Source organism: Elgaria multicarinata, chromosome 7 (assembly GCF_023053635.1).
Source record: "Elgaria multicarinata webbii isolate HBS135686 ecotype San Diego chromosome 7, rElgMul1.1.pri, whole genome shotgun sequence".
NCBI classification, from domain to species: Eukaryota; Metazoa; Chordata; class Lepidosauria; order Squamata; family Anguidae; genus Elgaria; species Elgaria multicarinata.
In genome coordinates this window covers 27,649,075-27,676,083 of record NC_086177.1, presented here as the reverse complement: position 1 = coordinate 27,676,083, position 27,009 = coordinate 27,649,075, and the positions used below count along the sequence as shown (strand labels likewise).

The window sequence follows — 27,009 nt, the reverse complement described above, 5'->3', positions numbered from 1 at the left end:
ACTATCACAAGAATGTTAGTGAATCCCAATTTCATCTCCTCCATTTTTCAGGCTTAATAACAAAAACAGGTGACTAATTTGGGGGAAAGAATTCAACCTTATTAGACCTGAAAATATCAATATTTTAAATGCTTCAATAGAAGATCAAACCCACCCATCCTGCACCTGCACACACACGCACACACTATTAATATCACAGAGCTGCAACATAGGGAGAACTTGTCCAGGTTGCAGCAATTTAAGAGAATTTTATAGTGTGCCTGGGATATGTGTAAACTAGGTTGCAAAAACAGATACGTAAAGAACTTTTAAAAGAATGTCAGTATGGCTAGGCAATAAGGAAAGTGACAGCAAAAGGCCCTGGGTAAGAAATTTTCTTTTTAAAAAGGTGGCTCCAGAAACAATTTGAGCTACTAGCAAAACTAAAACTAATGACAGGGTTGCAGGAGAATGTCTATCAAGGTTTCTTGGAGCAGAGAGATAACAAAAGGGAGGCATTGTGTAAGGTATTCTTATTCTATACCAAGACCATAACTTAGCCATGTTCTTTAGTTAAGCGTTCTAAAGGACTCCAGAATATGAGCATACCAGCAAATCATTTATACTAATCTAACTACCAGAACCTAATATTTAAGAACCTCAGATCTGAAGCCATGGAATAGGTAGTCCACAATCGTGTGTGCATAATCAAAGAGAAATCCCCAAATAAAGTTCTATCCACTACTCTCCCAATGACACCCCTTCTCCAAATACTTTATTAGAACAAGATGAATTATTCATCCAACCTATGATCATTTTTCTGTTATGCCCCTGCCCAACTGTGAAACATTTTACCCTTGGTTGGGCTTTTCTCAAATTACAACATGTTTATATACTCAAGCATGAAGGTGAACCCTTTTTCTTCTGCAAAAGAAAAAACGTTCATGTGTTCAATAAGCTTCTATAAATGACAGATCAGTGTCATCTTAACTGTACTTATCTGTGGGTAGCACCACTAACTCTATTTTTTTTCAAGCCAAAGTGGAGCAAAGAAAATAGTGTGGAGTTGTTGGCAGCATGGTTAGCGCAAGAAACAAAAATCTCTACATCCTGAGAACCAAGTGATCATTAAATCAAGGACAGTTGTGTAGGAGACAAAATTACTTAAACTCCTTTCAATTTCCAGTCTGTGTAGACTATCCTCATGCAATCTGCTCCAAGATGGAAGTGTGGGAACATTGAGGGAATACATCTCCCAGTAGTAAGGGGTTCACAATTCACTTCTCTTTCAACCAAGGTTGAGAATTGATTTGTATATTAGCCACAACATGGCGTCATTTCCCCATGTATTCTTGCCATACCTCCCCAGCACAATTTAGTTTCAGGAATCTATCTACAGGGCATGCCCCAATCCTATCCATGGAGTTTCTTATTCAAAACATTACTGGAGCAGCAGTATAGCTCCGTGTAACTCAAAAATCAGCCTCCATTCTTGGTTGACTCAGTCCTGGGAGACTATGTAAAGGAGTAACCACTGGTTGTATTGGATATAAAAGCTGAGTTCAGAATTTAGTACGGGTGTACATTACGTGGGCTTGCAAGTGACATGAGATAGTGAGAAAGCTTGCTGCTCACACACAACCACAAGCGATATTCACTCTGACCATGTCATTTACCAATCTGTTCCAGTAAATATGACCAGAGATATAGTAAAATCAATATTGACAAAAGTCACTATAAGTGAAGAGCACTTCCTTCTTCAAGGTTGCAAAGCATTACCTTTGAAGTTCTACAATAAATGGATATATCTTCAGTCAGGCTGTCGCACTGAACTAGCTACCTGGGCTAAGATTCCTAAAAGTGAGTCTATTGATTCCAAGGTTCTGGCTCCTGTAGTAGTCTATGTGATTGGTGTCTCCTTCTCCTCAGTCATCTGCATTCAACACTGGGGAACCATGCAACTGACCTTGAGGATGGAGCCAATAGTGCAACCTCACTGCCCCTTTAATTATATGGAGTCCCTCCACACAATTAATGCATCTAGAGAGCTACAATTGTCCAATTATGGGAGTGCAGCAGCTGCATAGATGTGGATATACGCATCTAGGACCTGACAATCTGACTCCCAAAATGACTCACCCCACCCCACCCTCTTTCCCCCCCCACCCTCTTCCCATTTCCCCCATGTCTATGCTTTCATTATTAAGCTACTTTTAGAGACACACAGCTGTAAACAAATATCTAAGCCTTTCCCTCCTTAGCTCAATTACTTGATTTTTATTTTACATTTACTAAGAAAAGGAGTTGGAAGGCTTTCTCTCTATATACACAACTGTGTTAGCTTACAACACAAAGAACAATTTATCTGAGCTTATAAATTTTGGGAAAGTGTCCTTTATTTACTAGCAGTGAGATACAAAGTCCTGAGCTACCAGAGTGCGTTATTTGCATTTACGGCAATCTTTCCTAACCTGGCGGCTGCCAGATGTGTTGGACTACAAATCCTATCACCCCTGACTATTGGCTATGCCCCTTGAGACTAATAGGAATTGTAGTCCAAAACATCTCAAGGGCACCACATTGGGGTAGGCTGATTTTGTAATCTCTTTTACCTTGTTAGTTTCATTAGTCTCTATGTATGTACACAACACATGGGCATGAATACATTGCTTACAACACTATATTAATATTAGGTAGAAGAAGGAGGGAAAGTTCTTTATGAGGTTCCATGTGAAAATGCTGAGCCACCAAGGTGACCATAAGGTTAATGAAGCCAAGTGATACTGACTGAAGGCTTTTGACACCCCCCTTATGTGGGAAGGAACGTTCAGGTCCCCAGGAAGGACTCATTCCCAACCACAGTTAACGGGGAGAGACACTTCTTGGCATTAGGGCTCCAGTGCTGTTCAGGAGCAGTACAAGGACAAGGAGTGATTCCTACATCCTTTCTAGAAATGGGCACAAAGAGAAAAATTTAGATCATATTTTAGTAAGTGCACTACAGTGGCTGACAGAGTGTGAGCCAAGAGTCACTGGATGAATTCTCACCCTGAACTCATTAGGTGGTATTTCACAGCCTCTTTTCACAGCACTTCACATGCATTCTCAGAAATCCTTAAAAACCTTGCAAAGTTGGCCAAGGTTTGCTGAATATTGCAAGGGAAGGATGGAGGCTTACAAACTGGTCATATGCCTACTATAATAAGTTAACATTTGACAAAATGGCTGGCTGTACTCCCTCTCTATTCACCCATTTTCAATCACAGAAGCAAACTGTGCCATGAGATAAGGCACTAGACAACATTTTCATAAAATAAATGTGTCTCTCTGCTTACAGCTTAAGCGTCTACTACAAATCTGACGACGCACATGCATTTCTATACCACCAAGTAATTTGTTTTTCCTTTAAAATGGTTCTAAGTTCAACTATTTCTCTGCTGGATTACAGCTAGCACGTTTATATAGTATCAACATGCAAAGAGAAGATGATGTGACTGATTACATGAAGATAGGCTTACACTGGCAACTTTCCCAACACAGCTGAACAAAGTGAAAGAGAAGACACAGGATGGTACAAAGTAATCTCGTGCAATCAGTACTTAAAAAAAACAAAACCAGTCTTCAATCATTCTCCCCATACTTCTAAATTGCATTGTTTTACGCCACTTTCCTTCATTTCGATCTGCCTTAATTCCTGAGACAAGCTGTTGGAAATAATAAGACAACTGCTCTCCCAGAAAGAGGATAGCCAGAACTAATGTGCATCTTTATCCATCACACAGTATTACAATGCTGTTGAGCGCAACACCGAGGGGAAGAAAAGTAGAAGGGGAATCTCATGTGCAGCTGAGGAGATTCTACCTGGCACCGTGCCTGCCACTTCAGTTTGCAAAGAAGGAAAATTAAAGAAAAAGATGAGAGCTGGGGCAGAAGATCAAACAGAAAAGATACATACATACACACACACACACACACACACACACACCTCACATTAAGGTGGGAATAGATGATGTGGTGCCCACGGGCAGCAATGCACACCTGGACAAATTTCACTGCACTGCCAAGGTGTCCTACCCCTCCCACTTAAAAAAACCAAAAACTCATTTTCATACCAAACACACATCTGCTTTGTACTCAGTATTTCAGGTACATTGCTTGTCCTTTGCCATGCTGCCCACAACAGCTACTTTGTGGTGGTGTCCAGGATAGTTTCTCAAACGTGCCCACAGGGCCTGGAAGGTTGCCAGCCCCCGCATTAAGGCAACCAGCACCATAGGAGGTGTGGGTGTAGGTGCGTACACATACTGAAAAAATCCACTGCTGTCTTCTCCAACCCGCTACCCTCCAGATATGCTGAACTACAACATCCAGCACCTCAGCTGGAATGACACTGAGATGATGGGAGTTGTAGTCCAACACATCTGGAGGGCATCCAGTTGCAGAAGGCTGGTCTACTAATACACAAGCACAAGACTGAGTGTTGGCAATGTAGAAAAGTGTAGCTTTCTAACATTCTTACATTAAAGGCATAAGGTGAGCCCAGGATAAACAGAGTATGGCCCAGTTCAAACACTAAAGTAATCTTCCCCAACATGGTGCCCTCCAGATGTGTTAAGACTAAAGGATGATGGGAGTTGCGGTCCAACATATATGCTGGCAAAGACTGGCATGAAGTCTCTATATAGACTGCCCTGATGTACACAGCTGTGTGGAACAAACCATGTCTGATCTAGTACAAAATCATGTTGATGGGTTCCAGTTCCAGAGAGCAAATTTGCATAAATGCAACACCCCAGTTATAGTACCTGGACTGAGCCTATGAAAATATAATCAAATTTGCCACAGTAGCAATATAGAAGAATCTACCATTCCCATCAGAAATAAAATAAATGATTATAGTGCATAAAAAGTGCTGCCTGGCTGGAATCAGCTGGTATAGTACAGTTGTTGAGAGCATGGGCTGTGAGCTAAAGTTCCCTCTGCCATGTCCTTACTGAGCCACCTTAAAGAAGCAACTCTCTCTCCCAACCTTCACCTGCTATCTGTAACAAGAATATAAACGTGTTGGCCAACATTCACTCAGTATTACCTGTTCCACACCCATTTTGTCAATACTTCTGGCAGTTTTATGCAAGCCTACCAGGATTCTACATAATTAGAAGATAGCAAAGAAAGACTCTACAGTTCCTCTTACCTTTGAAGCTTGCCGAAGCCACCGTAAGTATTCAGTGAACGTGTCAAAACAGATGTAGTAACTCTGGCTCTGCGGTCCAGAGGAGCTAAATGCTAAACAGTGCTGGTGCTTTTTAACTTCTTCAACCTATATTGGGAGTGTGGGGTGGTGGTGGTGGAGAGAAGACAGGATTAAAAAACTAAGTATAATTTTAAGACAGAAGTTGAGCTTCTAAAGTACTGATTACCCAGGAATCTATTTAAGAAAGAATAATAAAAAAAGGCTGCCAGTATAACAATGTTTAATAGGATTCAAAGTTCTAGAGTGCTGAAAGTGGTTGCTTTGTTGGGGCCAAAACAAATCAAGAATATACTGAATAGCTCAGATCACATTTGTTCAATTGTACTGCTAGAGGTAAGCATGCTTCCAACAATCCATGGAACAATGCATACAATCCTAAGGAAACCTGCCTGAGAGTAAGCCCCCACTGATTACAATGTGAATAACTTCCAAGAAAATACACACAGACTGCGTTCAGACAACATAGTCAATGGTGGGTTAAATAGTCAACGGTTGGTTATTCGGTTGGTTAACAGTTGGTTATAATACCTTTTCACACCACAGTTGGTTATTCAGTCCAAATAACCAACCCAGTGCAGAGTTCTTATCTGAACAACCATTGGTTATCGTGTCGTGTGTCAGGCACCGTTGACAATTTTGTCGCAAACAGTTGGTTATATTCAGCAACTACAGAGTTCTCTGGCAATAGGATACTTCTAGTATGCTTTTAGTATGTTTTTTACAGTGTATACTATGTTTTTAATCAGTATTTTATGTATTTTATGCTTGCTGTTGTTCCCCGCCTCGATCCAATCGGAGAGGCGGGTAAGAAATAAATTATTATTATTATTATTATTATTATTATTATTATTATTATTATTATTATTCCAACCAAAGTGGTGGCTGCTGCTCTAGTCCAGCCGGCAGAACTCGCAATGGCTGATGGGATACCAGCAGGAGGACTGGGGGGGGGAAGAGAGGGGGGATGTGTCAATCTAACACACTATTAACTAATGGTCAACTTGATGCTGACCTTAACCCACACCATGATTGATTATCATGTTGGGTGGGGAGTTATCCCCTCGATAAACAACAACGGAGTTGGCTATTAACCCACCATTGACTATTGTGTTGTCCAAACGCAGCCATAGGGTTGCATTGTCAATCTAGCAGTATTTGTAGGCCAAACCTGAAAACACTTGGTAACAGTTCTTAGTATTTCCCTTTAGCTTTACCATAAGATCTTTTAACCAACAAGTTGTCAAAGAAACACCACTTCTGTCTTTCCGATTCACCACACACCCCTTCCTCAGGTGAAACGGAGCAGCAGATATGCAAAGCTAATGAGGCGCAAGTAGAACCTAAGAGTACAGCTTGTGCTCCTGATGTATAAGAAAATGTACTGATAAGCTTTTTTTTTAACAGAAAAAATCTTAACCTAAGTATTAGGAGGTGCCTTTAAACTCCCTTACAATATCTGTTTTGTTGTTGTTGTTTTAAAAAGCTCCCAGTAGTACATTTAAATTTTACTTCTTTTTGCCTAATTCCAAAAAAATGTAATACGAGGTCATATCATCTTCTCTCTTTACCAGTAAGCACTGATACAAAACAGACAAGTCAATGTTGACCAGGCTTTCCTAAACCTACGACTAAATCTTGGTATGCATTCAAACCACAATATCCTTCGCTTTTTTAAAAAAGAAGTTTAACTTTCCTCATAGTTTCCAAGAATCAAACACAATCTGCACTCTATAATCCTTCCCAACTACACCAACCACCTCTGCCGGTAATCAGGGCAGAACTACATATTTCAAAGTACATGAGGGTGTCACCAAAAACACAGGTCTGTGTCAATCCCCCTCCTGCTCAACATCTAGCCCAACTTTTCCCGTGCCTTATCCCAACTTATCCCATGTCATTACAATGTCCATTTCTATACCACACAACTCAGTATTATTGGCTGCTCCTGGCAGAGCCATGGAAACACTTGTCATAACAATGTCGAAACACAGGTTAAGAACATAATAAGCACCTTGCTAGATGAAACTAATGGACTATCTACATTAGGCTCCTGTCTCCCACAGTGGCCAAGGAGATGCCTCAGGGAAGGCCGCAAGGACATGAGGGCAATAGCCCTGATATTCCCCAGCAACTGGTATTCAGAGGCATCCTGCCTCTGATCCTAGAGGTACTACGTAGCTATGATGATTAGTAGACTTACAGAGAGAGGGTGAAGTTGACATGAGGGTTGCTGTTTTCAGAGGCAGCCCTGTGTTCCATCTAATATCTAATCCCAACTATCTAACCCTGTTAATGTTCTATACCAACCTTCCCCAAACTGGTGCCCTCCAGATCTGTGGGACTACACTCCTATCACCCCCACCTAACATGGCTCGGCTCGGATATGCAACCCAGCAACCCCAAGGTATTTGGACTCCAATTTCCACCATCTCCCAGCCAGCAAAACCAATGTTTAGAGATGATGGGAGTTGTAGTCCAAATCATCTGGAGGGCAACAGGTTGCCTACTCTTGCTCTAGACATTTGCTTCACACCTGGAGATGCTAGAAGGAATTGGAAAACAATGCAAACAGGTGGCAGGGAAATGGAAACAAGATGGGACTTGTGGTACCTAGAAAACTGGATAGGTGAGAAGGAACAGGAAATGACCTTTCTAAACTTCAGAGAAAAAGGGAGACTGAGGATTGGAGGGAGGTTAAGTCAGAAGTAGAGGACACTAACAGGCAATACTGGGGGGGGGGGGGGCAGGGGGCATGACAACATCCAAGAAGAAAACATCCATGGAAATCTGAATTTTCAGTTGTATTAATATCAGGATGGGTAAAAAATTAACAATTTTTAAAAATGTGATTTAAATTTGTTTTTATTTGTGTGTTTTTTAAATACACTATTTTATCTGCAGAGAAACGTTTGCTGCAGATTTATTTATTTATTTATTACATTTCTATACCGCCCAATAGCCAGCAAAAAGAACGCAAGGAAGTCTTTTGACTGTTTCATTTGGACTTTTTGGTAGTTCATGTTATTCCGTTATATCAGCTCCTGAAGAAGGATCGGCAGATCCAAAACGTCAAGCTTTTATTCAAAAAGTCTTGTAACAACAATACATTTTTAAACGTTTGAGACACCTGTACAAAGAGATTAAAACTTTTCTACTTTTTAACACTAGAGACTCTCTCTTCCTTTTTTTGGTTGCACGTAGTCTTTTTCCCCTCATTATTTTGACATCTGTGCAATCACACACATGGGCTTTGCACCTGTGCAAAGCCCATTGATGCACAGAGACCACGATGAAGAACAACTCTTATCCTCAACTGATCAGCCACCATTTTTATTGGTATTCTGTTTTAAATTGAACTATTTTAATTTGCTGTTTAAATGCTTTTAATTTTTAGTGCCTTTTTTGTATGTTCACCAATCTGGAATCTATTTTAGATATGGAATAGTATATAAATATTGTAAATAAATAATAAATAAATAAAATGTGAGCACAAAAGCCATATAGTTAATATCTAAACTAAATCAACACTTTTAATAGATGAACTAGGTTAATGGAGGCTTTTCTGTCCAAATGAAGAACCAATCTGATTATTTCTCAAATATAAATATTTACACTCTACACAAACACAGGCTTTTCACTTTCTCCTGATGAAAGTAAGCTGTTCTTGTCTGCCCAGTAGCTATCAAACATTGCTTCATCCTATCAGTGTAGGCATTTTGTTCTTGTTGCCTATTTAGTTTTTGAGAGGACAAGGCTCAGCCAAGACAAAATGAAGCAGAAAAGAGCAACACTGTAAAAAAAAAAATGTCCGGTGTACATCTGCCTGTCTTTCTACACTTAGGCTACAATCCTATAACCATTTGCGTGCAATTAAGTCCCATTGAACTCAATGGACTATTTCTAAGTAGACAGGTATTTAACCTGAAACTCTCATGGGTGTTGGTCATGAGGAAGACCCTATATGGAAATATTTATTTTATTTAAAAACATTCCCATATAGGGTCTTCCTTGCGGTAGATTCTTTATGGACAAAATATGTGGCATATTCCCCTTATAGGTAAAAAAGGATATCATGCAAAATATATACCATGAGACAAAAAGATGCAGTTTGCAAGTATGAAACCAGTTTGCAAATATGAAACAGTGTAAATAATACTCTATTTCATTGTAAATTAACAAATTTTATTGGTCAGATATGCCCCATTGTTCAAGAAATATATGAAAAAGTTTCAATGGGAAACTTGATTTAAATTGGTGGTTTGAATTAACTTATTTTTCTTGCTGATTTAAAACATGATTTTAAATCAATAGCCTTGATTTAAATCAATCCACCTTAATTATGTTGATCCTGCTATCTCTGGAGGTTTTGTCTCTCTCATGCACAAACAAATTTCAACCTCATTTTCAAGCTTTCAGTCAAATTTTTGGTCTGCTGCTTTGCAAGGTCATACTGCCAAATGCATCATTCTGACCATCCACCAGCAATTTCACACAACTTATGGTTTGCTACGATTGCTCAGAAACAGCTGTCTCAGGTGCCTTTTGAGAACCAAGAGCTTCCGGAGGAGGCTGTGCAGGTAATAAAAGGAAATATTCATGACTGTGGGGAGCACTAGTCTAACTAGTAGCGCAGGAGTGCTGAATCTCTTGGAGCCAGGGCCAGGTTCAATTTCTGAGAAGGTCTCAGGCACCACATTCCGGTGGTGGGTGGACTGAAAGCGAAAGGGGGTGGAGCCCAAAAAATACCAGCATATTTTAGCTTGAAACTCTTACTGCCGGTACAAAAGAGTAGAGAGGCATTTCAGCCTTTTAGACAGGGTCTTTTCGGTGGTGGCCCCCAGACTATGGAATGATCTCCCTGACGAGGCTCGCCTGGCACCAACGCTGCTATCTTTCCGGCTCCAGGTTAAGACATTCCTCTTTGCCCAGGCATAGGATGGCACATCTTAATCACCCACATGTTTAGTTTTTTTAACGGTTTTTAATGCTTTATGTGTGTATGGTCTGTGTTTTAGAATTTTAAATTTTGTATACTCGTTTTTATCTTAATTTTAGAATTTCTGTAAACTGCCCAGAGAGCCCCAGCTATGGGAGCGGTATATAAGTGCAATAAATAAAATAAATAAATAAATAAATAGAATGGGGAAAGAAACATGAAAATGCTGGAAAACCACTAAATGGACACAAGTCAGGGTAAAGGGGTGTGGCCAAGAAAGAGGAACAACCGAGGATTGGACTGGGATGCCAGGAGGGCTAGATCTGGCCCGTGGGCCAGAGGTTCCCCACCCCTGCAATATAGGCATTAAGTATGTATTTTGGGCTTCATCCCCACAATGGTTCTTTCATTTTTTAAAAAAAAGACAGCTCTTTCACTTAACTCTCTATATGTGGGCAACTCTTTGCATGCGTAACAGGAAATAATATAACTCAAGGATAAATAATATAACTCAAAGGTGTGCCCTCATAGTCTTCTGGACAACACTACTTTTTGCACAGGGCGCGCATGCAATTCCCAACAAGCAAGTGGATCACAATTTCACAGCGCTTCAGTAGCTAAACAAACAAATACAAATATTGTCAGGTTAAAATACAAGACAAATACACAAAGTCAGTGTGGTGTAGTGGTTAAAGTGTCGAACTGGGAGTCAGGAGATCCGGGTCCTAATACCCACTCAGCCATGGAAACCCACTGGGTGACTTTGGGCCAGTCAGAGACTCTCAGCCCAGTGTCGGCTGGCGCCTACACTGTATTCCTTCTGTCGCCAGCTGAAGACCTTTTTTATTTTCTCAGTATTTTAACACCTATTAACTTAAATTTAAACTTTGCTGTTTTAATTCCATATTTTAACCTATATCAATTTTTGCTGTGTGGTTTTATCCTGGTTGTGCTTTTTATATTGCATTTGTGTTTTTAGATTGTTGGTTGTTTTTATGCTCTTTATGATTTTAATTTTTGTGAACCGCCCAGAGAGCTTCGGCTATTGGGCGGTATAAAAATGTAATAAATAAATAAATACCTCACAGGGTAGTTGTTGTGAGGATAAAATGGAGAGGAGGATTATGTACACCACCTTGGGTTCCTTGGAGGAAAATAGGCGGGATATAAATGCAATAATAAATAAATAAATAATAAACAAATATCAGAACACAGGCTACAATTTCTTCAATTTAACTAATTTAGTGTCTAAGCTTCAGGTGAACATGTGATTTCTCCTCCTGCAAGCAAATCCACTGTGGTGGTGAATGCAAGGAGGAATCTATACGGCTGCTTAACTGTCATAGGTATCCACTGGGTAGTCTTAATGAGATTACTGATGACTTACAACCCAGCCTTTCCTACCTTGCCGGCAATTATTTAGAGCAGGGATGGGGAATGTGTAGAGTCCCAGACGATGTGGGTCTGCATTTCCCAGCATTCCTCACTATTGGCTATGCTGGCTAAGGCTGATGGGAGTTGCAGTCCAACAACACTGAGAGGGCCATATGCTCCCCACCCCTGCTTAAAACGCTGAGCACAGTACAAAGTATTACTGCACCAGGGAATCTCCATCCAACTTATGGCTTCAATGACTACAAGAAGCAACTGAGGACAATAATTTATCCAGAATAAATCTGATCCTCGTTAATGGGGAGGCTTACAGAAGACTCCCCATTAACGAGGCAGAGCTCTTCTGGTTTTCACAAAATATACCACAGTTCCCTGCACACTCGGAGCATCTCTGGATTCCACTGTCAGTGATTCTAGGGCTTAAACAAGGAACTTCACAGCCTGAAGATAGGGCAAGCTTAATCAGTTAACTGGGACTTTTCAGCTGAGGAAGGAACAGGGGTATCAACAGGAAGCTGGAACTAGGAAGCCTCTGGATTGGCTAGGCTTGCTATAAATACTAGGATCCTGGCATTCTGTCCTCTGCTGGGTCAACAGAGCAGTACAAGCACTTGTTGTCCCAGCCTAGCCCCAACAGCCTAGCCTAGTTGCAGCCTTTAAGAGGTGCCATTTTTAGGACAGGAATTACACAAACTTGCACAGTACTGTGGCAACACAGCCTCTCTGCTCAAGGAAGCTGTGATATGCATACAAAATTTTCAAAAAATGCAAAATGAACAGCCCTCCTTCAAACAATGAACACACATTGTTTTACATAACGTGAAGAGAATAAACGCTACAGTGAAATTGAAAAAAGCCACCATGCCACACCCCTTTGTATTCAAATGGAAATCCATGCAGTTACATCAACAAACCCATAGCTTGATCTATGCCCAGTGGGAAACAGCTCTTTGAGTCTAAATTCCAGTTTATTATTCTGGAATACCATCAGGCCCCTTTTCCGTATATATACAGAGAAACTGAGCGTCCAACTTGCCTTTCCGCCGATTAAGGGGAGCACGTGCATCTTTCCAGTCTGACTTTCTTTCACCGATGACACAATTAGGCACGTCCCACAAAGGATAACTTGGCGTCTTGTCCATCTGTTGACCGGCAAATGCATTTTCCCTTTTCTAACATTGTACATTCCTGAGAGCTGAATCCGTTCAGAGTTGCCAATGCTGTGGGGCTTTCCTGAAATGGAAACAGCAAGCAGCTTTATCAGTAAGGATGTTTTCCTCTTTCAACTGCTCTTCAAAATGCACGAGACAGCGAGACAAAATGAAGGGCATATCTAAAAGGATGGATTCAAAGGGCACCACAGCTTCCAATATATGGAGAATTACTGGTCTGCATAATTGCTTTCTCCAAAAATCCAGCTTCAGGAATAATCTGGAAAAACCCAGCAATAATCTTTACACACAAAATCGCCACACGAACACCAAGCCTTGAGGCAGATTTGCATGACTGCTTCCTGACGGGCTTTAGCAAGGACCTGGGCCACATAAGAACCACGGGAGGTGCCTCAAAGACCGCAAGTCAAGGGAAGAACCCCCTGCCTGTGGTGCCCTTTATTAAAAAAAACATTTTAGACAGGTTCTGGCAACCCATACTACTTTCCTGGCATTTTGAAAATCTAAAACTGTTTTATTGGAAGCTACCTGAACCATGTCAGGAGATGAATTTCTACAGCTCCAAGAAAAGAAAAGAAAAGAAAAGAAAAGAAAAGAAAAGAAAAGAAAAGAAAAGAAAAGAAAAGAAAAGAAAAGAAAAGTCGTCGCCAATGATTATTAAGAAGGCTTCTGGAGAAAGAACTACATAATTAATTGAGGACCTACAGCAATCTAATGGCTCAACTTAGGAAAAAAGCAAAAGGCATGGAAAATAAGATGATAAACCACTGGCGGCTTCATCTCACATCACTTTAACACAACAGGGAGCATACAACACCAGAGGAATTTCAATAGCATGGAATGGATATCACCTAAATTAAAGCAGCAAGACTCTTTCCACATAAGACGTAACCCCGAACCCACATTTAGCATTAAGAGGAAACAGCCAATGAAAAAAAGGAGTGGGGCAAAGCTGTCGTGAGCTTTTTTTTCTCTTTTTCTCATCACGCTGAAGAAATGAAATCCAGATTATTTCCTTATGGTAAAAGCCAATAGCAAAATAATATAAAATACTAAAATGCTAATGATAATATCTTGTATTAAGTGATTTTGATTTGTGTTTGTTGTTTCAATAATAAAAATATTCAAAAAAAAAAAATACTAAAATGCTATATAGTATGTTTACCTGGGGAGATAAGTAAGGATGCTGTTGATTAGTGAGATGAAGCAATGCACAGCTGACACTACCAATTTTGTTTGGCAAGTAATTTTCACTCATATTGTGTTTTAACATTAACATTAAATAAAGCCTTCGACTTGAGATTTGCAACGTACTGATCTTCCAAAGCACAAAAGAAAGTAGACCAGCATTTTATGGCTGTATTGTCCACACTGGTAGTTTACCACTGGTTTATTGCTGCAAATACTACAGGATGTATGACCTCAGATTTGTAGGGATTGTACCTGACCACCAATCATTTATAGTGTTAAGTTACTTGAAGGGAGATAACAGCAGTCATTTCTGCTGTTTCCCCCCAGAGATGCACAAGGTTGAGTTCTTTCTTTCTTCCTGGCCAAGAAATACTTGAGAATCTAAGTGCCCCCTTTTCAAAACCAGTATTCTCTATTATTCCTGTATTCAGTGCAAGGAAATAATAGGGAATTGTTGTTGCTGCTGCTACTATTACTCTTTTCTGCTTGCAGACAAAACAGAGAGTCATATCACTAACTTCATCTGCACTGACGATTTACGCAGCCAAAGTTAGAAATGAAGGGCCGGCCCTAACATTAGGCAGGAATGAACCGAAAGCAGAAACTATATTTCATGCTACAAGATCTTGGGAGAGTGCGGGTGGAAAGGGAGGCACTGTTGAGTCAGAATGGAAAGACACTAACAACTGTGGGCTTTGGGGATGTTGAGGAGGGGAGGGAGAGAAAAGCCGTCTTCTTTTTACCCCAGCAGTCTAAATTCCATTCTCGACCACTGGTTTTTGTTTGCAAACCACAGCACCTGTGGAATAATGAGCTTTGCTTAATTTAAAAAGCACCTTCTCCCTACAACCATGGCAACTTCATATTTTGTCTCTCATGCACCCATTTTGCTCAAATTTTAGATAGAAGGCTTAGAGGAGTTTAAAATCATTCACTGTCAAAATTCAGTGATGTGTTTGTTCCCAGTGCGGTTTGGGACCAGGCTACTTGAAATACTGCCTTCCTCCATACAAGCCTTCCTAGTTCTTAAGTTCTCAAGAGAGGCTGTTCTTTCAGGACCACCACCATCAAAGGCACATTTGGCGGCAACACAAGAGAGGGCCTTTTCAGTGGCTGCTCCCAGGTTGTTGAACTCCTCCCAAGAGAGCCTAGGTTCATTCGCTCTCTCTATCCTTTCAACAACAGGAAAAGACCACTCTATTCAAGAAGGCCCTTGGCTTAAAATGGCCCTGTGGCTTGGCTGCTGTTTTTATTCTGTAATTTGTTATACTTTTATTGTATTTTAACAAATTCTATTATTTTAATCTATTTTAAATTGTTATTATAAGTCTCCTTGAGTGCCATTTTTTGATAGAAAGGCGGTGTATAAATCAAATAAATAATTAATACTCACCACCCCAGCAAACACACACGCACACATGTAATTTGTAACAGCAATGTCAGATTTCACCTCATCCATAAGAATTACACCGCCCCCTCCCTTTTCTTTTCTTTTTTAAATTACAAGTTGAAAATTTAGGACATGAGTGACTACGTCTGTCATGGCAAGCTGTATTTTGTTGTTGTTGTTCTTGTTTAGTGCAAAATGTTCCCAAGGTAAGTAAGAAGACTGATATATTAGAATTTTAAAAAGTGGGTTCCATTGCTGTTGCCTACAAGATGAGGGCCAGTCAACTCCAAACCCAAAGAAAGCTACCGTACCTTTAAACAGCTGCATGGCAAGGAAGGTAATCAATTTCAGTATTGCTGGTTCCAGGCTTTTGAGGCCTATTGGCGAAGGCACCCCCAATGGGCTCCACCCACAAGGAGTCTACTTTATTCATTTATTATTTATTTATTTATTTACAATATTTATATACCGCTCCCCATTGAAAATTTTGGAGCGATGTACAAGATTTTTAAAAAAAAACAGAGTAAAAACGCTTTAAAATAGATTTTAAAAGAAGCAAAATGTACAGTGAACCATGGCTGGTCATTAAGGAAAGGCTTCCTGGAATAATGACGTTTTCAGGAGGCACTGAAAGGAATACAAAGTTGGTGCCTCCCTGATCTCCAGCGGCAGGGAATTCCACAGGAGGGGGGCTACCACGCTGAAGGCTCTTCCCCTGGTAGACTCCAATCGGAGGATGGGCCTATGTGGAACCACCAGGAGCAGACCCTCGGATAACCTCAGTGACCGGACAGGTTGGTAGGGGAGAAGGCGCTCTCTCAGGTATCCTGGTCCCAAGTTGTTTAGGGCTTTGTACACAAGTACAAAAACCTTAAACCTGGCCCTGTAGCAAACAGGCAGCCAGTGCAGTTCCCTCAGCAGAGGAGTTACATGCTGGAAAGGGGCAGCTCCAGACCTTCCCACCATTACTGTCACCAGCTGCTCTTGTTGCTACGCCCCTTCCTCATCATTGCTTCCATGTCCTTACTTGAAAGGGAGCGAGCCAGTGAGCAAGTAGATAATAGCCATGTACTGCTTCTCCTTCTCACCACCACCACCACCATTGCCTGGGGCAGAACAAGAGGCAGGTGAATGAACAGATTGAAAAGGTGAAGAGGAAGAGGACATCCAAGGGCTCTTGGAGAAAGTTTTGGGTCCCTACAGGTATATGGGCCCTTGGCAAGTCCCCTATCATGCCTACCATGGATTCTGGCCCTGGATCGCAGTTTCTCCTGTGTCTACAACAATGGGCACAGCCCACCAGGAGTTCTCTTTTGCATGTCCCCATTGAATTCACTAACAGGCATAAGAAAGAAGATCCACGCTCTTGTGCAAGTCTGATCTATTTCAGTGCCACGTGTATAAAGGTGACCTCAGTTGTTTCGGTGTTGTTTCTTTTACACCCACAGGAAGATTTTGTACAAGTAAATAGGAACAGTGGCATTTAAATCCTACTTATTCACCAGCAGTTTGAGAGCTACTTCTTGCTATTACCATCAGGCCTTATCTAAAATGGAAGAAAATTCTGCTCCCCGAGTCTATTACTTGCGTTTCCACAAAGCTATATTTTACACCATTTATTAAAAGCAGCTATGCGTCCTGAAGCCTTTCTTACTTTCTTTCTTTTTTAAAAAAAAGGCTAAACTACAAGATGAAAAACAAGTTTTATGGAGACTTCACAGGTCAGAGAACAGACACACCATCCACCTTCCATTATTATGAGATATATTCCACATTCACAACTGCCCTCCCAATATATATATATTATTTAAAGCTGTGCTATAGAGATGCTATAACGTGTCACAAGGGAAAGCAATATATTTGGCCCCATAACAACCAAGCCTTCTGAGCTATTAAATAACCCACTGCAAAAAATACTGCTAAATGGTGGGAACATATACTGTTTGAATACTAACAAAGAATGGGCACTATCATCGTGGACAAATACGAAGAGGGGGGAAAAGGCTTTCCAGCTTCCAATATAATTCATCCTCAAAACTGATTCTTGAAAGAACAAATTATTGTAGAGCGCACATGCTTTTGATGTAAGTCAGAGAGCGGGACAGGCACATAGGACAAAACTAACAAATTATAGAAGCGTTAAAGCAAGAATAGCAGCACTCGGCCTGCATGTGACCCCCTCACCCCACCCTCAAGCTGCCAATAAAGAAAAAGAGGGTAGTAGCAGGCCGCCTTACAGTGGACAAACTTAGCCTGTTTTCAGGCTAAATTTGTCCACTCCATAGCGGTTTGTCACCAAAATTCAGCAGCAAACTACTCTCTCTCCCCCCTCCACACACACACTTTTTTTTTGGCCATCAGTAGGACTGCGGCCTACAGTGGATTTGGGGGGGGGGGGCAGAAAACTGGGTCCTAGACTGTCCAATAATGCCCTCCCCTTTGTTAAAGGGGGGAGGCAAAAGATGAATACATTTATTGCAAACGTATGACAAATTGCCAAAGCTAACCCATTACATAAGGATTAACGAGGAAAAAGACAAAAGTGGGATCAATTTATTGCAAACTGGTTGCCTTTTATAGAATTGTTTCTGCCTCAACTTAAAGCTCTAATTATTCAATGATTTAAAATTAACTACTGTAAACAAACGATATCTGAAAGCTAGCTGGTGTTACAATAATTGTTTTGTATATAAATGTTATTCAATCAATAGCTTGCTACTTTCATTTCCCCAGTTATGCATAGATGCTTTTGTAATTTTATGAGATCCATAAGAAGAAGACCCAAAGAGCACATGGTTTCCATTGCAAAAACTACAATACCTAATCAACTGAGGGAGAAAAGACCCCAGATTGGATATTACAAACATAGCCATTCCTTACTGCCACATGTGTTCTAGGTGGCTTGAGGTATAAAATGGAAAATGGAAAAATGACTTGCAAGCATGGAAATATTCTATTAGTAACTTAACAATAGCTTCAGCTATTGCGCAGTATAGAAATGTATCAAGTAATATTCTTTCTCAGTACTTACAAAGCATCTGCATCTGGCTGGCGCTGGAGAAAAGGATGCTGGCTATAGTTTCTGACACAACGTTCTAAAAAACGTCAGTGGGCATCTTACCACTACAACAGAGTTATTGCAACATACAATCTTCGTACAAGAAGGGCCATTAGGCCTTAGCTAGACCTACTTGCTATCCTGCGACAGAGGAGGGAAGATTTCACGTTGTGTTTAATGCGAGATCCCTCCTCTGTCTACACGTGACACATGACGACCACAGCAGGAGAGGTGTCGCGTCCACCATTTAAAAAAAAAAATTTAAAGGACCAGCAGCGCACGAATGCTCGTGTGCTAAAGGTAAGTCCTTTTTAAAATTTAAACTATTTTCCATGCTCCCCCCACCTACCCCCGATGGGCACAACGCTCCTGTGCGGCTCCCGGCTCCTTGCGAGGAATCGCACTGAGCCAGGCCAACCCACGGCACCTGGCCACATGTTCTGCGGTCTCGAGCTCAGCCCGGGATTGCGGGAAAACGGAGGCCAAAGGGGAGGGCTATATCCCGGGGCAAGGGAGGGATGATCCCTCCCTGATCCCGGGATCCCCTGTGCGTCATGTGGATGCACAGGGACAATCCTTGGGTTCACCCCGGGATAAAACCCCGTCAAGCTAAGGCCTTAGGCCGTAGCTAGACCTAAGGTTTATCCCAGCATCATCCCGGGTTCGTCCCTGCCTGAGCGCTGGATGCCCTGTGTGGCACTTAGATGAACAGGTTTGACCCCAGGACAATCCTGGGATAAACCTTAGGTCTAGCTACGGCTTTAGTTAGAGCATATGCTTGGCATGCAAAAGTTCCCAGGTTCAATCCCTTGTATTGCCAAGGTAAGATGGGAAAGACTCCTGTCTGAAAGCCTGGAAAGCTGCTGCAGGTCAGTGTAAAGACTAATGAGCTAGTTAGACCACACGTCTGACGAGGTATTAAGGCAGCTTCTTATGTCCATGCAAGATAGGCAGCTGCTGGTTAAAATCTCACGTCAGCACTAAAGCTGCTATTTTCTCACTCCCCACATATTCAAATATGAGGAGAATGCTAAGGATAAGGCGGGGTCAAGCACTCTGCAGACTTTAAAAGTGGAGAGCAGAAAAAGCACAGAACGTGGTGGTAAGGACAGGATTTAGCTCCCCAAGAAGCACCAGTTTTACTTAAAACAAAAGGCAAGTTGCTAGCCCTGATGGAACCCCGACCATGCTGTCAGCCAACAGAGATGGGTTATGCTAGCTAGAGAAGTTATGCTAGCTTCATCAGTTTGCATATGATTGGGGTATGCAATTTGTGGCCCTGCAAATGTTTTGGCCTAAAACTCTCATCAGTCTTAGCCATAGCCAATGGTCATGATGGGGTTTCTAGGCGAAAACATCTGGAGGGTCAAGATTTCAGCTTTGGTTAGTACAGAGTTCTGATTGCCTGGTTTCATAAGTAATATTTTGTTAAAGTTTACAGCTTTTCATGAAATATTTTCATTTGGTTTCATAAGTTCAGTATGAAAGCCATTACTTCACAGCATGCTACAACAAATGGAAAAATTATTGCCTGGAAATCACATAATTCACCAACATAACAGCAAAGCAATCATAACAAAATAACCTAACCATTGAAAATATTTAGTAAATGAAAATATTTAGTAAATGGAGGACAAGCATTCCTAGATTCACGGTGCTGTCACTCTCATCATTTTACCTATTTATACAGGATTACAACACTGTTTTAGTGCCGAGTACACATTGCATTGTATACAATGCTAGATTGTTGTTGTTGTTATTGCTGCTGTTATTGTTATTATTCTTAATATCATCATCATCATCATCATCATCCTTCAACAGATTTATCAGAACCATCCAGCTCTGCTGTGCTTACTCTTACCACCATCCTTCCAGCTGTTTTCACATATACATGCATAAAGATGTATTTGTGTGGGTATTTCTAATTTAAGCATTTAGATTAGGGAAGGGAAAGAGGTTGCTGCTGGCTATGCAAGACAATAGATGAAGAAGCAACTTGCTGGTAGCAATGGTTTGAATTCGTTCACTTTCCATGGGTTTTACAACTGGTAAAAATGGTTGGTGCCTAGTATTAAGATTACACTTAAAGAGCATGAAGATCAAACTGCAAAGGGTGATATAAGCTCCAAGTAAGCGGCTTAATGCAGCTTATGACCAAATTGATCAAATAGCTATCATGGACCCTAATGGAAGGGAGCCACAAGCTGAAAAGCTAGTTGCCAATGTGTCATTTTAATAGGCCTGTACAATTTGTGGCCCGCCAAGATGAACATGGCTCACCAGGTACATGCAATGGCCTGCTAAAGTCTGCATTTACTTTCTGGTTTTGCTTCTTGCCTGGGACTGCAAAACAAGCAGATAGTCAAGCCCCTGACAGACCACAATATATGGCTGGTGGGATTGCATTTGGCTTGATGAGTCACAGATTTCCAAAAACAAAACAGTAAGAAGAGCATGATTGTTTGAGGTCCAGAGACCCCACACACACATCAATTTTAGCTGTCTCTCGGAACTGAAAAAAGAGCCATTCACTCACAAATGCAAAATGGTTCCCTAAAAAATGAGAACCAGTGTGAAGCCTAGAAAGCCTACATTAAAACCCCAAGTCAGCCACAGGAAAAGAAAAAGAAAAAAAAACCCAGCTGCTCACTTTCTGTTCCCCATCTGTAAAAGGGAAAGAAGAACTGGGGCTTACCTCAAGCACTTCTGGTGAAGAATGATGTACCGTAATTGTTGTCAAATTTCTACCTCCGGGGAAGCCTTGTCTACCAAGTGTTGTCTGCCAGCTGCAGGGGATTCTGGGACATGCTTTAGGATGCCCAGTCATATCATGCAGCAGCCACCAGGACTTTTTGGCCTCATTATTATTCTGAGTGAACTGAGGAAGCATTATAGCAGGGATGGGCAGCCTGGGACTCTCCAGATGTTTTGAACTACAACTCCCATAGCTCCCAGCCAATTATGGGAGTTATTAGATTGGGGGAGAATAGAATACAGTCTATACACACACACACCCAATGGCTGTAGAATATAGTCAATACACACAACACACACCCTCAATGGTTGAGCAATTTTAAGGAAGGATCAGTTGTGATGGACCAGCTGTCTTTTATAGAAGCTTGTTGGCCACTACAGACATTCTCTTGAGGAGCCATTGAGAAGCTTCTGAGCTACCTCAGAGTTCCCTGGAACAATGCCTGAAAATCACTGCAGTAAAAGGATCTACGGCCACATCCCCTGAGCAAAGGATATTTTTAAAAGGTGAACAATATAGACCATATACCAGATTTCCCCTTTATGAAAACATTTTGTTCTATTAAGCCTATAGCTGGCCAGAATAGGCCCTCCACATTCTCCTCACTTGTGGCAAACGTGTTTAACGCATTCTATGGACACCACATACTATGAGCATGAAAACTCTGAAATATTGTAGTGCATTCAGCAACAATGATTTTAGCACTTAGAGCAGGAAGACCAAATCGAGTGGACCTCCAGAAATCAGACTCCGGGTCTCAGATGACCTCTTAAAAATGGCACTGCCGGTGTTACTTTCTATGGTTTTGGAACAAATGAAAACACACAATTGGTCCCAAAGGGAAAACATGAAAAGAGGAAGAGAAATAATTGCATTAATCAACCAACGTTTTTAAGTGCCTCAGAACCAGGCAGAAGTAATCTTTTCATAATCTCATTACAGAGGATACTGGAGACAATTTTCTAGAACAGATGGTATAAAGCAGGTGTGTGGAGCCTCTTTTCGCCTGAGGGTAGAAATTGATTTTGATGAAGCTCTTGGGGGCTGTGTGCCAGTGGTGGGCGGGGTCTAAAGGCAAAATGGGGTGGGGCTGAAGGCCAAGGGGCAGCCTATTGTAGCTTAGAGCTCTAACTGCCAGTAACTAACCCTTAAGAGAGGCTTTTCAATCTTTCATAACAGGAGGAAAAACTAAGAAAGCAAAACAATCAACCACCAAACAATCAAGGAAAGGGAATGGGCCAGGGAAAGGAGGCATGGCCATCTGTAAAACCCTAAGGGGCCAAGATTACGATATCAAATGGGCCAAATTTAGGCTCTGGGCCTAAGGATCTGCACCCTTGGTGTAAAGGACTCTACAACCTCCAGCTGTCTCAGCTTACCGGTTAAGATTCTTTGTAAAACTCTTGAGCTACTACTTAAATCCAGTGGAGGCTGGTGACTTCAATGTCGGTCAGGCTGTGAATCCACTTTGGGTTCAGTCAGAACTGAATTTATCCACAGAATTTATGATACAGGCAAACTGCGACATAGTTTTCCCTACCCTATTTTGAGACGTTTCCAGCAACAGAATTGGCTCAAGTTGGGTTAGGCCAGGCTTGGGGAAACTCACACCTGGAGGCCAAATCCAGCCTCCTGGTTTCCGCAGATGGCTCTTTCCACCCCACTCCCTGGCCCAACCCTCTTTACCCCAGCCACTGATCATTAGGTGGCTTCCCCAGCTTCTGTGCAGTTTTTTCTCCAGTCTAAAAGGTTGAAATACCTCTCCTCAGGCTTAGGGCATGTCTAGACAGGGCGATATCCCGGTGATTGCCCCGGGATTATCCCTGTGTATCCACATGACCCACGGGGCATCCCGGGAGCGGAGAGGGAAGATCCTTCCCTTGGCCCGGGATATCGCCCTACAGATTAATTCCGATTTTTCTGTGGACTCGGGATGATTCCGAGAATGTGTGGCATGCCGTCGCTGGTTTGTCCTGGCTCCTCGCGAGTAAACGCGAGGAGCCAGGAACTGGGCACGGAGCTCCTCAGGAGCTCCATGTCCATCGGGGGTGGGGTGGGGGGAGAGGGAGGGTTTTTTAAAAAAAAAAATTACCTGTCTTTCAAACACTCGTGCACTCCTTTGCCTTTAAAAAAAAATCCAAAATGGCGGCCGCGATGTCGCGCACCGCATGTAGACAAGGGAGACAATCTCACGATCATAAAATCGCGAGATCATCCCCCTCAACTCCCATCGTCTATCCATGCCCTTAGTTACTGGCAGGAAGAGCTTTAAGGTACCATAAACTGGTATATTATTGTATTTTGGGCCTACCCAGTTTGCCTTTGTCACCATCTTCTTTGCCTTTAGCCATGCCCACCACTAGAATGTGGCCCCTGAGAGCTTCTCCAAATAGAATCCAGCCCTTGGGTTAAAAGTGGTTCTACACCCCTGGCTTAGGCATTTGATAGTTTTATTTTCCAAAAGGGGCAAATTGAGCCTCAGGTAGATATAGATGGAAGGGGTGGGGTGGGGAGGGAGAGGTGAAACATCACAGGACAACTGTTGAGGACTACTTACATGGAGTATGAAATGGCTCAGATTTGTTAAAAGAATTTTTACAAATATTTGGTCCACCTGAACAGCACTGACATATAACAGGGTTGGGTGGAAATTAAGCTTGAGATCTACTGGTAGTTCTCTGGATAATCTGAAGTAAATTGGCATCATGGCTCTGGTTAGTGGATCTTGGGGATTCAGTAAAAAAAAAAAAACACCTAGTAACTCTAAAATCTCTCCACCTTTTCTGTAGAAGAGTAAATTAAGCTGGTTGTCAGAATGGGAAGAAGCAAAGGGCAAAGTAACTTCCATCTGTGCCATTTTTGCTCTTCACAAGGGAGGATGCATGGGCTATCATAACATGCATACATGCATTAAAGATGTCACGCAGGAGTAATGGCTGGCCTTTGTGCAGGCATGCGCTGTGAATATGAACACACACTCTCGGTGATGCCATATGGAGATTTGTGCCATAACAGGAGGGGTGGTGCAGAATATTTGATTCTAACCTAGGGCCACCCCGGACAAATCTCAAATTCTCCTCAGGGAGAGGGAACTCTGCACATGCTTAGCGATATTCAACCCATGGTGCCAGATTAATTTAGAAAAGGTGAGACTATACCATCATCAGGGGCAGTGTTTTTGTTTGAAACAGCTGCCACATCAAAAATTCTTCTGGATGAAATTTGCTTCATACCCAACATAATTTTCTAACTCACTCAGCAGCATCACAGACATCTAGAAGTGCTGGTGGAACTGCAGATCTATAGTACTAGCTTTCACTAGACCTAAAATATCCCATTTGCCTTTCCAACAACTCTTTTTAAAGCTCCCAAAAAGGAAATTCTACAGTTTCTCTAGGTGTGTGGCAGGATTCCAAATTCTGTATCTACATATTCATATACAATAGTAAAGGGGAGTTTGTCAGCCGTTGGTCATTAAAAAGAAAAAGAAAAAGAAAAACTAACTTCACCCATCTGGAAAGAATGTCTTGGCTAGAAGCAGCTCACACAAAAGTTTTCAGTATGATTGCTTCCTGTAACATCTCAGACTTTTCCCTCAAAAACCACCAAACGCTGAGAATGCACATTTATTTTTGTTAAGTCATGCAAACCAGATCCTTACTTACAGAGCTCCCAACATTTTTAAGGAAGCCACAAGCTGACTCAAATCCCAGGCTTTCTAAAAGGACATGTTCCTTACTATGTAACTGCAAATGCTGGGCAGAGATCATCAGCTTGAAGATCTGGTAAACAGTGTGTGTGTGTGTGTGTTTGTATGTCGGGGGAATCAGGACAATCTTTCCACTTGGGAATTTTGACAAAAACACTATTTCATTATAACTACAACCCACTGAAAATTCAGAGTTGTGGATAAAACCTGGTATGCTACAGATGCAGGTAGCAGAACATCACTGCATTTTTCCAACAGATGATTAACTTTGAAACAAAATAGAACTATTCTACACAGGGCCAAGCACAATGACAGTGTGCAAGCCCAGACAACAGGGCAGCATGAGGGAATTTCGTGTGGATCTTAAGTTGAAAAGGCATTAAAAAGAAACCCCAATATTCTAGCAGCACTGGTAGCATTTGCTAGGCCTCAGAGTGTCCAAACACAACCTAGATATGGATACATGAGATCTCTCTCTCTCTCTCTCTCTCTCTCTCTCTCTCACACACACACACACACACACACACACACACACACAGAGAGAGAGAGAGAGAGAGAGAGAGAGAGAGAGAGAAACAGTTTTACAAAGATGGTTTTCAAAAAGAATTAGGCCTATTCCCCGCAAATTTATCTAATCAACAGTCTCCTATAAACTCATGTACCAGCTTGCAAGCTGCAAGGACCCCTCCCCTCTGGGAGCAACTCTGCATTTCTATCACAAGTGGAGCCCCTGTGAGAGACACCAGCTCTCTTTTCTCTGTTCATAACTTGGGGGAACAGAAAAGGAGCTGGTTTTTCTTCTTTGCTAATGAAAGTTTCCAGAAGTTAATAGCACTGCATATGCCTTCTGAAAGGAAAGGAAAAATAATAATGAGGGCCTATTTCTTCCCTTCTGCATGTTCTCCACACATGCCATGGCACAGGATTTGGGGAAACGAAGTAGGAGTGGCTTGTCAAAATAACCCCAGCCAACATTTGTGGCCCGTCTGTCAAGTGCTCTTAGTAATGAGAGCCAAATACAACCCCTATGATGTACCATGGCTGCCTACCTACCTCTGAATACCAGAAACTAGGCACACACGGGGGAAGTCCATTCCCTTCGCGGTCCTACTTGTGAGCACCTCAAGGCACCTGGCTGGCTGCTGTTTGAAACCATGCTAGGTGTGATAGAACTTTGGTCTGAACAAGCAGGGCTTGTCTTACATTCTTATGAAGGCAGGTAACAGGCGAAGTAGATTATGAAAGTATCAATTTTAAACACACTCACATACACAATTAAACCCCAATATTTCAATCCGATTGTCCTTTAAATTGGATTGTTGTTCAATCAGTGATGTGGGATGGAAAATGTTCAAGTCCATTCTGCCTCAGGCTTTATTTTTCTCACAGTACATTTCATAAATTCATTGGTAACGAAGAATGGATACCAATTGCAAATACAATATTAGGAAAGCGTAGTTTCCCAGCTGTAACTAAAGTTTTTCAGGTAATTATCCCTAGCAAGTATGTGAGAGAATACATATATGTCATTAAAATCCATAGATGTCTCAGAGTGACATGGAACGAATGAGTAGTGACAGTGAATGTTGGTGCTCCAGCAACCTCAGTGGAATAGAGTTGAACTCTGTTGAAACAGATGAGTAGTTGTCGATATATCATGCACAGTTCTTTGGGTTGCTAAAATTAATTACTGTGTCAACAGTTTTCAGTACCTTTGTTTTTTCCTTAAATTTAAACAATGTAAAGGAAGTACCTGCTATCATCTTTAAATTTTTACAAGTATTCCAATACAAATGGATACATAATATAACATTTAACTCACATTAAATATGCTTTAATTTCCCCCCTCAAATATTTCAGTTAAAATACTTGTGGTCTATTAGGACAAAAAGTGTGTTTACTAAATACAAGTAACATAAGCATGCTGAATTAGATCACTCTAGGGCAGCGGTTCTCAACCTGTGGGTCGGGACCCCTTTGGGGGTCGAATGACCCTTTCACAGGGGTCACCTAAGACCATCGGAAAACTCATATTTCCGATGGTCTTAGGAAACTGTATTGACTGAACTATGTCATGTATCATCTTTTGTATTATTAAAGCTATTGTTATGTATTATTTTCATTAGCAAACCATCCCATGACAATGGATCGTGTAGAGAAGAACGAAAATAAT

The 27,009-nt window shown here is 41.5% G+C and overlaps 1 protein-coding gene across 1 annotated transcript in view; it reads right to left on the bottom strand.

Annotated features, from left to right (window-relative positions):
- PHLPP1 (PH domain and leucine rich repeat protein phosphatase 1) overlaps positions 1 to 27,009 on the bottom strand; it is a 188,752-nt gene that overhangs the window by 86,240 nt on the left and 75,503 nt on the right. The window contains exons 3-4 of the mRNA XM_063130009.1: positions 12,598 to 12,794; positions 5,174 to 5,299 (exon numbers count right to left, since the gene is read on the bottom strand). Of these exons, the coding sequence (XP_062986079.1) occupies positions 5,174 to 5,299; positions 12,598 to 12,794 (323 nt within the window). The remainder of the gene's footprint in view (positions 1 to 5,173; positions 5,300 to 12,597; positions 12,795 to 27,009) is intronic.